Source organism: Procambarus clarkii, chromosome 25, assembly GCF_040958095.1.
Source record: "Procambarus clarkii isolate CNS0578487 chromosome 25, FALCON_Pclarkii_2.0, whole genome shotgun sequence".
NCBI classification, from domain to species: Eukaryota; Metazoa; Arthropoda; class Malacostraca; order Decapoda; family Cambaridae; genus Procambarus; species Procambarus clarkii.
This window is the reverse complement of record NC_091174.1, coordinates 31,169,063-31,182,205: the sequence shown is the minus strand read 5'-3', so window position 1 is coordinate 31,182,205 and position 13,143 is coordinate 31,169,063. Positions and strand designations below refer to the sequence as shown.

Sequence of the window (13,143 nt, the reverse complement as noted above, 5' to 3'; positions counted from 1 at the left end):
CTGTATATGCAATTTGGAAAAAAATAGATCTTCACGTGCAAGTGTGAAAGCTTATTTTGGTTTATGAGACAATGTGTGGGTATTTTGTGAAAATTATGTTTGTGAAATTATGTAATTTTAGTGAAAGCACATTTTGATTGTCTAAATGTATAAGCAATTTGCTATATTTGTGCAAATACAATAATTGGGGTAAATGTTATACTTCGAGTGTACGTGCAATATTTGTGCAAATGGTATATTTTTGTGTGTAACTGACATATTTTGTCTATAAATGACATATTTTGTGTGTAAATGGCATATTTCGTATGTAAATTATATATTTTGTTCATAAATGGCATATTTGGCGTGTAAATGCTGTATTTTCTGTGTATGGCATAAATTACATCTGATTAATGGGGAAATGGTAGCAAAAACTAGGCTATTCTCTATTAATGTATGGGTTGTGAAGTGTGTGTAGGTACGTTTGCTTGTATTTGTGACTGTTGGTTTAGAAACAAGTTAGCTGATTTGCATAGCAAGAAAAGGAAATTTTAGGTGTATAAATGATTAGCGTTTGAATATAGTGGCTGGCATCCTGCTAAGATGCTAGCTGGATGAATCGACGTGCGACATTTGGATGGTTATTTGACGGATGTGAGGACACTTGACTAGCCTATGAACAAAGCTACTAATCCGCTGAGCTGCCAGATGTACGGTAACTCCTTGCGGATTATAGTACGATATTTGCCTACAGCGTTTCATAATTGCTGTTGCGTATAAAACTGGAATGTGGGCTATTTATTATAAACTATTATTGTAAACTAATATAGATGTGGGGTCCTTGATTGTTTTAAGCGCAAGTTGGGCATATATAAGAATGAGATTGGGTGGATATATATAGGAGCAGCCTCGTATGGGCTAATAGGCCTTCTGCAGGATTTTTTTCTGATGTTCATTCTTATGTTCCCCCCCCCCCCCGTTATGCTGCCAGACGTACGATTCTGCTCTAATTGCGGTACAACATTTGGGCAGATATTTTAGTTTTTCAACTTATTAGTACATAATAATTACAGTTGTGGATGACTTAAATGTATATTCTTATACCTTTGACTAGGCTAGGAGGGGATGAATAGTCTAGCCATTATGAATAATAACATTTAACAGACTACATATGCAAGTACCATGCCAAGACCGCATTGGCCATCTGGTGACGTCACACACAGTGTGAAAAGTCAAGTCACTGTGGGGGAGCCTTAACCCCTATTTGTTAATGGGAGCTAATACCCTATCCCTATACTGAGGTCGCTTTTTGCGACTTTGCTAAACAGCAACGAGTCTGTAGAAATGTATTTTGTTTTCGTTTTATAATAGGTTAGGTCAGGTTGGTTTGATAGGGTTTATGAATTGAATAACAGAAAATATGAGCAATGAGCAAGAAATACGAGCATCAGAGCATCGCCTGTGATGAAATACAAAGTACAATTGATGTGGCAACCGACCTGTAAGATTTATATTTAATTTATATGAATTTATATAGAATTTATTAGAATTTATATTTACGTTAATTTATATTTCGCTAGCAATTTGTAGGATGTTTAGCGGACTGTATTTCTGCAATAATCTCACAAATCGATTCTTACACATTAGGTTATTTTTTATTAAATTTATATATATGCAGCCAATCAAACTACAGTATTAAACTACATATATATTAGTAAATAAAATTGGAGGTGCCTTATTTTATTGTATGGTAGGCTTAGTCCACCAGGTATAACTAGGATGTAGACACCAAATTATCCTCTTGAGAGGCTAGCTTCCATCACCCAAGTAACTAATGTACCAAGATTAATTCTTGCTTCCTCTTCTATGTTCCTGTCAAAGGGCACTAGCTGTAAAGCCTGACTGCTAATATATTGACAGCTGAATCAGATGAAGCATTTATATATTATTAGATAAGGACCAATGACTAATTACCTGTGTTTAGTGGCTTGTTCGCGTCCTAACTGGTTCACCCTATATTTACTTAACATTAACTGGGCAGAAATTATTAGATAAACGGGTTTCAGTAAGACACTTCCCTTGTTTATGTTGACTGCATGTTGATGATGGTAGAGCACTAATTTGATCTCCATAACACTTCGTCCAAGAGAATTATAGGAGCTGAATTTGCTCCTGCCACTATGATCTTAAACAATGGCTGATCTCCCTCACCACTGACGCCTGGTTCACTTTGTCCAGATATCAATAAGTGATAGGAGGGTCACTTTTACTCTATTTTGATACTGATAATTAAGTTAATTAAAATGAGATGTTTTTATGATGTAAAAAGTTCAAAGACTACTGTATTTAAGAATAATTCCCAACAAAATGGCTGGTGAATTTATAGTACTATGTGGATATGATATCCCGTTTTCTATTGATGGAAAATTCCACTACAAGCTACATTTTCTATGGGTTAACTTGTGTATACAACAGCAGCAATATTATCTGCCTGTTATATGTAAGATTAGTAAATGGTGTCGGGTTTTCCGACATTATTCCCAGGGGGGGGGGAAGGGGGCTGCTCACGGGTCGAAGTCCTATTTAGAACAGACGAACACCGATTCTCCTCTTTCGAATTATTAGTTTAATTTCATGTTAGTAGTTAGTAATCACACATTTGTGCGTGCGTCTGTTCATACAGGACGGATGTCCCGTACTAGAGTTGCAGGGGTTAGAAGTTTAATGCAATTTCATTTCCCTGTTAATTCTTTGAGAAGCTAAAATTATAGCCTAAATACATATTAATCCAGAGGATTGAATGTGATCAAGTACTACAATCAAGTATGATTCAGGGACTGCAGTGAGATCAGTGACATTAAATATAACTTGAAGCTTGTTCAGGTAACTGGTCACTGATATATATACACTGAAGCCCATAGAATTCATCTTGATTAAATAATAAATGTATCAAAATCAGTCGTTAGATTAATTGGGGTTTAATTTTGTTAATTCAGAGGATTGAATAGGCCATCATTAAAGTCAAGTATGGTTCTGAGACTGCAGTGGGTTCAGTGACATTGGTTGCAGTGACTAGTAGCTGTTTAGGCTACTGTTCACTGATTTGCCACTGAGGCCTCATGAACTCATCTTCAGCTTTAAAGGATGACATTAATTTCAACCTCTGTTGCTATAGTCAACTGTAATCTCCTCAGTATAATGCTACTGAAGATATATAATCAGCTGACAATCAGCTGACAATTTAGATTTCTACTGGTATTGTTTATCTGCAGGCATAGGTCTCCTCAGGCTTAATACTGGGCCTGAGAGTAATTTGCCTCCTGCAGAATTTAGCATGGTTATGCCCTGATATTTAGTAGGGCTACCAATGAATCGATGGTAGTAGTCTGTACCTACAAGGATACCGAAGTCGGTGAGGTGATCAGACTTAACATCTGCCAATTTTAATCCTCTATTTCTCAGGAATTTTGCTGTTGCTCTCAGACCTTGTACTTGTAGGTCTGCTGGTATTTTGTCTACCACAATGGCTTGTACTTGACAGACGTACCTGCCTAAACTTACTGATGGTTGTACCACCTGGTAGACTTGAGGTTCCGTATCTGTTAGAAACCCTGAGATGTTGATTGTCGTCTAGGATACAGGCATTAATTGTAGTTCATCTGCCAACTTTTTAGTGACATATGTTCTCTGGGACCCTTGGTCAAACAACCCACGGGTATGGACCTTGGCCCTCTTATTCTGGATGGTAATTTGGGCAGTAAGCAAAGTCGCATTACTTTTGGACTCTGCCGCTTGGACACTGATTTTCTCTCGCACCTTCCAAAACTATACTGTGGTGGGAATGCTATCTTCCACCTTGGGTCTTGAATACGTTAATTTTGTATATTTGCACAGTGCTGCATGGTGCCTACCTCTTCTACACCTGTTGCAGGTGTTGAATTGGGTCTCACAATAGTTTATGTTACGTGACTTGAGACACCTTGCACATCTCCCTAATTCCTGGAGTCGCTTAATACGAATGTCTCTGTCTGGATAATTAGCACAACGGTATGTCGAATGTTTCTTTTTGCAGAACATACATGTCCCCCAGCCTACTGCACGTTTGGAAGTTACCGGTTTGGGTGAACCAGTAACAGTAGGCTTGGAGGATTCTGTAGCATTGTCAGATTTTCTCCAACTTGATGTGAGAGTAATTGGTTGATGTTTATTTGGGGTAGTTGTTTTACCCTTTAATTTACTCTTACTTTCAATTTCTGAAGGCTCGCAAGAGGCTTTAACTTCCTCATTTGCACGTCGTTTGTCTATGATAGAACGCAAACCTTCAGTGATGTCCTGTACTGTCAGGATGGTGTTATGTTGATGTGTGTATAATTCATCTAGTATATTGCTGGACAATTTTCGTTGAAGGACTACTTTGGTCATCCATTCACTAGTAGTTATATCAACCTTAAGACTGAATGTTCTTAGTAGTGACTCAAACTCCATGCTGAAGGATTGTAATGAGTCAGCAGTCTGATCAGGTTGAGGTAAGTCCAGCAATTGTAGTACTAGATGTATGACAGCTTGTACTTGGGTTGCTCATAATGCTGAACAAGTACTAATGGTAGCCTAGGGTAAAATTCTGCAATCACTAGGTTATAATCCTCTTCTAGAGGTTGGCTCTTAAAATTAATACACATTATATATATATAATCATACTAATGATTTGAGTGATAAACCAGTGTCACTGGAAGTACCTTTAGGTTAGCTCCTCAATTATCACCCTGGGATGGTATAGACACTTAATTAATCACTCAAAAGTGCAATGATTATAAGTAATTATTATATATACACAACTCAACTTGAGTTGATAAAATTACACCCAAATTAGAGCCTGTACCATTCATTGATGGTGCTAGGTTGTTTAATATAGTACAACTAGACTACGGTAATAAATGGGACTAGTATGAACAATAAATAGTTCAACTAGTCAATGGTAATAGGGGACCATTGTATATCCTACCCTGTTGTTGGTTGGCAATTGGTAAACATTGTATTGAGAACACTAGTGCAATATATATTAAATAATTCTCTAAGAGAAATAATTTACACAATTATTGATGATAGCCTCTTAATAGCCTCTATGAACTTCTAGTATTATCTAGAAGTATTACATATTATTAGTGACCTCGCGAAATTAACACCACAAACTCCGAGGATAATCTCTCGCGAAATTAACACCACAAATTCGTGGATAATCTTGCGAGGGCACAGCCCCTAATTGGGCTGGCTTTAAAATAAAGCCAGCCAAATTGGCTCACTGTCACTTCAGGGAATAACACTCCACCAATTGGTGGTTGACCATGAAACCAGCTGCTAAGCAAAAAAACAACCTCTATATAAATGAGTGCCTTACAAAGCAGCGTGGATCCCTCCTCGTCAGGCTGCGTAAAATTCGCAAACTAAATCCTGGTCTTATCAAGCAGTGCTACACTAGGAATGGAACGATCATTGAAAAGAAGGAAAGTGCTGGAAAAAGATATGAAATAAAGTGTGACCAACAACTACTGGCCTGCTTTAGTGATTGTGGTATATCTGAAAAACTGAACCCGACCAATGCCAATACTGAAAATAACTCTTTGAGTGTCTGAGCTTAACCTACCTTAATCTAACCTTGTCCAAGGTGCTGTCTCTGCCTTACCATTTACCTAATGTTCTCTCATTCATATAAGTTCCTAAGTAATCAGTCAAGTCTCAATGCAGTTATTCAAGCATCTACCTCAGTATCATTGTAAAATTTTACTCTTAAATCTAATCTTACCCTATTCTTTTAAAATTTTAAATTTAATTGTACTGATTTATGTCATTTATTGAAATTAATTATTGATCTCAATTTGTTTTCTTAATTAAGTTCATACTAATTATAGGTTAAAAACTAAGCTAAATAAAATTAATTATCTTTAAGATTATTTTACTTTACAATTATCATGTCTAATTTTTTTTTGTTATATATTCATCTTGACAGTCTCTACTGGTTTTTTGTTTTCTCCACCAAACTTGTGTATCCTTCATGGCTATCTACTGTTCTTTATTCTACTTCTAATTGTTTCAATTTTTTGTATACTTGCATTTATTGTTGTGTTTTGCTATAATAATTCTCTAATTATAGCAGACTTAGTATTTATGTAAGCATCTACCACAGTGTCTTAGTACAATCTTGCTCATAAATATAATCTTACCCTGTTATTTTTAATTTTTAAATTTAATTGTAATTTGATTTATACATCATTTATTGTAATTAATTATTGAGCTCATTTTATTTTCTTAAGTTCATACTAATTATAGGTTCACAACTAAGCTATATTAAATAATTTATTTTTAAGATTATTTTTACATTACGATTATTATTTGTGTCATTATTTTTTGCTATATATTATTCTTGTCAGTCTACTGATTTTTTCTTCTCTCTTAACCTAACTTCTGTATCCTTCCTGGCTGTCCACGGTGATCTTTACTCTACTTCAAATTGTTTCAATTTTTTGTGTACTTACATTTATTTTTGTGTTTTGTTATAATTACTTTCTATTTACAGCAGATCTAGTATTTAACTGTTCCTGTAATTGCCTATCTTATTGTATCGTGACATTATTTTATCTATATGCTTACTGATATTAATCCTGATCGAAATCTTCTGCCTCATATCCACACAAATCAGCACATTGATCATCATTATTGCAGGTATTACACAACAAATCTTGCAAAAAACAAACTCCTAAATAGCACCTGCTTATCAGTTTACAACCAAAATGTTAGGTCACTTGGTAAACATTTCGATGATATAAATGCACTACTCACATCACTAGATACTAAATTATCATCCATCATTTTAGCAGAAACTTGGCTAAGTAAAGACTATACCCAACTCTACAATTTAGCTGGTTATAAAGCCATTCATAACTGCAGGCCTAATAAAAAAGGAGGTGGCACAGCAATATATTACAAAGATACCTTCATCTGCAATATTCTTCATCTCTATCATTAGTGATAGAGACGACTATTGTGAATATACCTTTGGCAAGTTCTCCAGTAAATCCCTTTAATCCTTCCTGACTATCGGTGCCATCTATTGATTTCCTAATACCAACATAGCTTCATTCTCAGACAACGTAAGGAATCTTATCATAAATAACAATCTCAACAAAAATCACATCATTCTAGGAGGTGATTTCAATATTGACTTAGGTCTTCAAAATAACCCTCAAGTTGACTATTTCCGTAACAGCATGCACTCCTGCATGCTAATCCCCACAATCACCAAGCCCACCTGAGTCACTTAAACATCTGCCACTATTCTGGATCACTTATGGACTAATATAACAGCTCCCCTTACATCTGGTGTAATCTATGATAGAACAACTGACCACTATCCTACCTTCCTCATAGCAAACATGGACACATATCCACCAGAAAGCAAGAAACTCTCATTCAGGCTACACAGTGAATCAGCTTTAGGCAATCACTCAAAGGCACTTCACAATATTAACTGGGAATCTGAATTCAATAATACACAGGATATAAACTCATTAACTAACCTCTTTCTCTCCAAAACTCTAAGCCTCTACAACACTCACTGTCCCCTCCTTACCAAACAAGTAACTGATAAAAGAAAAAACAATCCGTGGATCACAAGTGGCATAATCAAATCAATCAACAAAAAACATGAATATGAAAAGAAATTTAGAATTGGTCTAGTTACAAAGGAAGTAGTTAAAAGGTACTCATCAGTGCTTACCAGTATCATAAGAAAAGCTAAACTTTCATATTATGAGACTAGATTCAAAGAAGCAAAAGGCAACATAAAAAGCACATGGAATACCATCTCTAATATCCTAGGAACTAAACAACACTCCCACAACCAGATAACACTCTCTAAGGATGGCCTTACACCGTCATCTGACTTAGAAATGGCGAATGAATTTAATAGCTTCTTTTCATCGGCTGGTGCTAACCTTGCCAGTAAAATCCCACAGACTCAGACACATATCAACACATATCTCTCAGGCAGCTATCCAAACTCTCTTCTTCTTTCACCAGTCAGCCCGACAGATGTTGTGTCCATCATACACTCACTAAAAACCAAAGCTGGGAACATCAGTGAAATACCATCCATTGTATACAAGAGCGTCTCCCATGCCCTTGCGCCACCTATAGCTCTGCTGTTCAACAAATCCCTTGAATGTCATACCTTCCCTGATATCCTTAAAAAAGCAAGAGTAACGCCAGTTCATAAAGGAGGTAATCCGGCTGACATAAACAATTATAGACCAATATCAAATCTACCCATACTATCAAAAATATTTGAAAAAAAATTATCTACAAACAGCTCTACTCCTATCTCGTAAAATTCGACATTCTTAGCCCCTGTCAGTTTGGCTTCCGCTCCCAAAAGAGTACCAACGATGCAATTATTAGTCTCCTTGATATAATTTACTCAGCCCTTGACAAAAATGAGTTTCTGATTGGACTCTTCATTGACCTGAGAAAGGCCTTTGATAATGTCAATCACAATTACCTCTCACGTAAACTCCATCATTATGGAATCCGAGGCCATGCACGTGACTATATCCAAACATATCTTAGTGATAGACACCAATGTGTAGCCATCAATAATATAACCTCTCCCACTCTACCAATAACCGTTAGAGTGCCACAGGGCAGCATCTTGGGACCTCTCCTATTTCTTATATACATCAATGATCTGCCTAATGTCTCTAACATTCTGAAATCTATTTTGTTTGCTGATGCTACTACCCTCATCTACTCTAACCCCAGCCCACATACACTAAATAATGTTGTTAATAATGAACTAAAAAAAGTCCACTTATGGGTCAACCAACAAACTAACACTTAACATAGAAAAGACCTACTACATCTTATTTGGAAGCAAATCTACAAATCCAATTCAGCTTCAAATAGATAATGTAAACATTAGCAATAAAAATTATAGAAAGTTTCTTTGCCTATTCCTAGACAAGAGACTCAACTTCAGCACCCAAATATAACACATAACTAAGAAAGTCTCTAAAACAGTTGGGATACTCTCCAAAATCAGATATTATGTACCTAATTCTGCTCTCATCTCTCTATATTATGCACTAATCTATCTCTATCTTAATTATGGTATCTGTGCATGGGGTTCAACCACTGCAAACCACCTTAAGTCCATCATCACCCAGTAAAAATCTGCTATCAGAATAATAACAAATTCTGCTTTCAGACAACACTCAGCCCCCTTGTTTAACTCCCGAAACATGCTAAACATAATCTCACTCCACAAATTCTCTTGTGTCAACTACATTTACAAAACCCTGTTCTTAAATGCAAGTCCTGCCCTGAAACTCTCCCTGAACAGATGTAATAGGACCCATTATCCCCACACCATAAATAAATATATCTCTGATATCCCCAGAGTCAAACTTAATCTGTGTAAACACTATGCAAATAAAGGGACCTAGTCTATGGAACTCACTCCCTATTGAATTGAAAAGCTGTCTAACTTTTGCGTCATTCAAAACCAAAACTAAAAAGTACCTAATTTCATCTGCATAGTTTTTTACCTTTTGCTTTAAAATTGCACTGTATCTATTGCTACCCAATCTCCCAATCTGAACATCTTTATCATTGTGATCATTGTTGTCTTCTTATATGTGCTATCGATCTGCTGTATGGTGTCTATTAATCTTGTTTAAATTACCAATCAAGTTGTCAATGTAATCAGTCAGAGCTTTAATATACCAATGTGCTTTAATATACTTACTAATCTCTCTCATCTCATTTTTTTCTTGCAATGTATCTGTTATCATTTTACGAATTCTGCTAGAATTTACCTACTTAAAATTATCTGTTAGATGAAGGACCTGCCTGAAACGCTGTGCGTACTAGTGGCTTTACAAAATTGTAAATACTATGCTATGTATTCTCTCAAACCCAATGTACCTTCTTGTATATAAATAAATAAATAAAATAAATAAATAAATGATGAGGCTGGGCTGGGCTGAGGGGCTCATGAGCTCGCTCGAGGCTACACTGCCGGTCTTTGACTGGCGATGTATTGTTATTGTATAAATCACACTAATACCAGTGTATTTAATGAACCAGTTCTGTACTATCTTGGTTCAAAGGACCGTATAATGTGGGAACCAACCTGTGAGATATATATTTATTTAATTTATATTAATTTATATAAAACTTATATTTACATTAATTTATATATTTTGATAGCAATTTGTATGATGTTTAGCGGACTGTATTTCTGTAAATTCTCACAAATCGATCCTTACACATTAGGGGGGCTTATATTAAATTTATATATATGCAGCCAATCAAACTACAGTATTAAACTACATATATTAGTTAATAAAATTGGAGGTGCCTTATCTTACTGTATGGTAGGCTTAGTCCACCAGGTATAACTAGGATGTAGACACCAAATTATCCTCGAGAGAGACTAGCTTCCATCACCCAAGTAACTGATGTACCAAGATTAATTCTTGCTTCCTCTTCTATGTTCCTGTCAAAGAGCACTAGCTGTAAAGCCTGACTGCTAATATATTGACAGCTAAATCAGATGAAGCATTTATATATTATTAGATAAGGACCAATGACTAATTACCAGTGTTCAAATGATTAGATAAACGGGTTTCGGTAAGACACTTCCCTTGTTTATGTTGACTGCATGTTGATGATGGTAGAGCACTAATTTGATCTCCATAACACTTCGTCCAAGAGAATTATAGGAGCTGAATTTGACCTGCCACTATGGTCTTAAACAATCGCTGATCTCCCTCACCACTGACGCCTGGTTCACTTTGTCCAGATGTCAATAAGTGATAGAAGGGTCACTTTAACTCTATTTTGATACTGATAATTAAGTTAATTCAAATGTGATGTTTTTATGATGTAAAAAGTCCAAAGACTACTGTATTTAAGAATAATTCCCAACAGAATAGCTGGTGAATTTATAGTACTATGTGGCAATGATATCCCGTTTTCTATTGACGGAAAATTCCACTACAAGCTACATTTTCTATGGGTTAACTTGTGTATTCAACAGCAGCAATATTATCTACATATTGCATGTAATATTGCATGTAATATTGCTACATATTGCATATTGCATATTATTAAATGGTGTCGGGTTTTCAGACAGTTGAGGTATTGAGAGCGATTAAGAGATTGCACTAATGTGCGAACTTCCTAGGAACTGCACGTAGAACGTCAGCTAAAAGCTTTGCACTCATTGGCGCATCGCACCGCATTAGGGATGAAGACCTTAGAATAAAGGTAACTGCAGAAGGTCTTATTTAAAAAACATGAGAGGCTTGCTTTTACTCATTGTAGTTCATATATATGTATACTGAATGAGTATTTTGATTTGTTATATGCTGCAGTAAGGTGTGCGGAGGCCTTTTTTTTTTTTTAGCAAATTTGAGAAGTACACCGTACTAGCAGTGAAGGAGGAATTAGGGACATAAGAATGAAGGTAACTGCAGAAGGCCTATTGTCCCATACAATGCAGCTCCAATTTACAACCACCCAATCCCATTCATATACATGTCCATAATTAAATAAGAATGGCTGAGCCTATTGGCGTAGCCTGTTTTGAAAAATTGTATATTCGTATGCACTTGGAATACTACTGAATCCCCTGTTGAAGTCTGTCCATGCTCAATAAACGATCCTTGAAGAAAGATGGACAAAGCTTAAATTACATTCTCTAGAAAGGCGAAGAAGAAATAGGGATGACATGATAGAGGAGTGACTGAATGGATTCATGGACTATAAGGCTATCACTAGCCGATGTAACTAAAATTAGGTGCCCCAAGTCACGACCTTTTAATCCCCTTGAGTGAAATGGCTGGACCTAGAAGGCTACCAATCACTCGCTGGGGTAACGAGAAATACACGAGCCATAGACCAGCTTTTTAATCCCTTTGAACGTACCTGTGCAGGGTCACTGAGCGGCTAGCTGGTGACATCATTTACCATTAGCAATGCCTGTGCAGGACCACCAGGCTAACGAAATTCAACTATAACAGGGACCGACCTTTTAAATCCCTCGAACAAAATGGACGGGGGCCTAGGAGCGTACCTTTAATCTTACAAATTGGGAAATTGCATATGATGGATGGGAGCGGACGATAAGTGAATGAAAATATTAGGAGACTATGAGGCACGAACGAATAAAATTGGAAAAAAACATATCCCGGGCTAGAGCCACTCATTGAAAAAATGAAAACCACCTTGATGCAAGTCACGACTGCCTGGGAAAAAATCAATCACTCCCCCTGTTGCAAGTCACGACCGTTAGGAAAAGCAAAACGTTTGTGACTTGGCGTCATTTTAACTACTCACTAGTGTTCTGACAGGCCTCAACCGTCTGCATCGAGGACCCACTTCACGTCCTCTTCAACGGTATTTGGGCAACTCCATTGCCTTCACACGGCGCAAGTCCCGGAAAGGAGGCCCGGCACATCCACTGCATCGTCATGGTAAACCATCACAACACTTTTGAAACCCGAAGTACCTGGCACAGGCTTCACCTCACCATAACGACCACCTCTCCATTTTAGGTGCCCAGACAGGTGTGATGGCACATCCTCCGTGTTGTTCGCCGCCATCACCTCAGAGTATTGTATCTTATTCCCAGCCGACATGTCACAAACACCCACAGCACATTGAGGTGGAAAGGTCTCCACTCTCACGCTGCCCACGGCTGTACCCACAACTGGAGGTTGTACCCAATTGTGGGTACATCTTCACTCGCTTGCACTATTTGGTCCTGTACCGCCAACTCGGCAGGCACATCTTGTTCCATTTTGCAACCAGCACCCACAATCTGCAATGGCGGGAAGTCGGCCTCTCGGAACACATTCACCCAATTCACCAACGCAATTTTGCAAGCAGCAGCCAGATGACACAAGTGCCCATATTTGAAACAAGTTACCCAAAATACAGAATTCGTAGTGTCCTGCTCATCACTGTAAGGGTTGAAGGGATATTCTTCTCAAGAACCATTTTGACCGTCCTCGTCCCATTACGCAGCACCTAGTAGCAGTATAACTAGTGGTAGCCGAAGGAAGTTAGATGCGTGTTGGTTACTGCATCACAATTTTATACCTTGTT

The 13,143-nt window shown here is 37.2% G+C and overlaps 1 protein-coding gene across 1 annotated transcript in view; it reads right to left on the bottom strand.

Annotated features, from left to right (window-relative positions):
- The window catches only part of LOC123756312 (dynein beta chain, ciliary-like), a 225,836-nt gene extending 213,001 nt beyond the window's left edge, over positions 1–12,835 (bottom strand). The window contains exons 1-2 of the mRNA XM_069331027.1: positions 12,740–12,835; positions 4,093–4,311 (exon numbers count right to left, since the gene is read on the bottom strand). Of these exons, the coding sequence (XP_069187128.1) occupies positions 4,093–4,311; positions 12,740–12,835 (315 nt within the window). The remainder of the gene's footprint in view (positions 1–4,092; positions 4,312–12,739) is intronic.
- Positions 12,836–13,143: the final 308 nt, after the last annotated feature.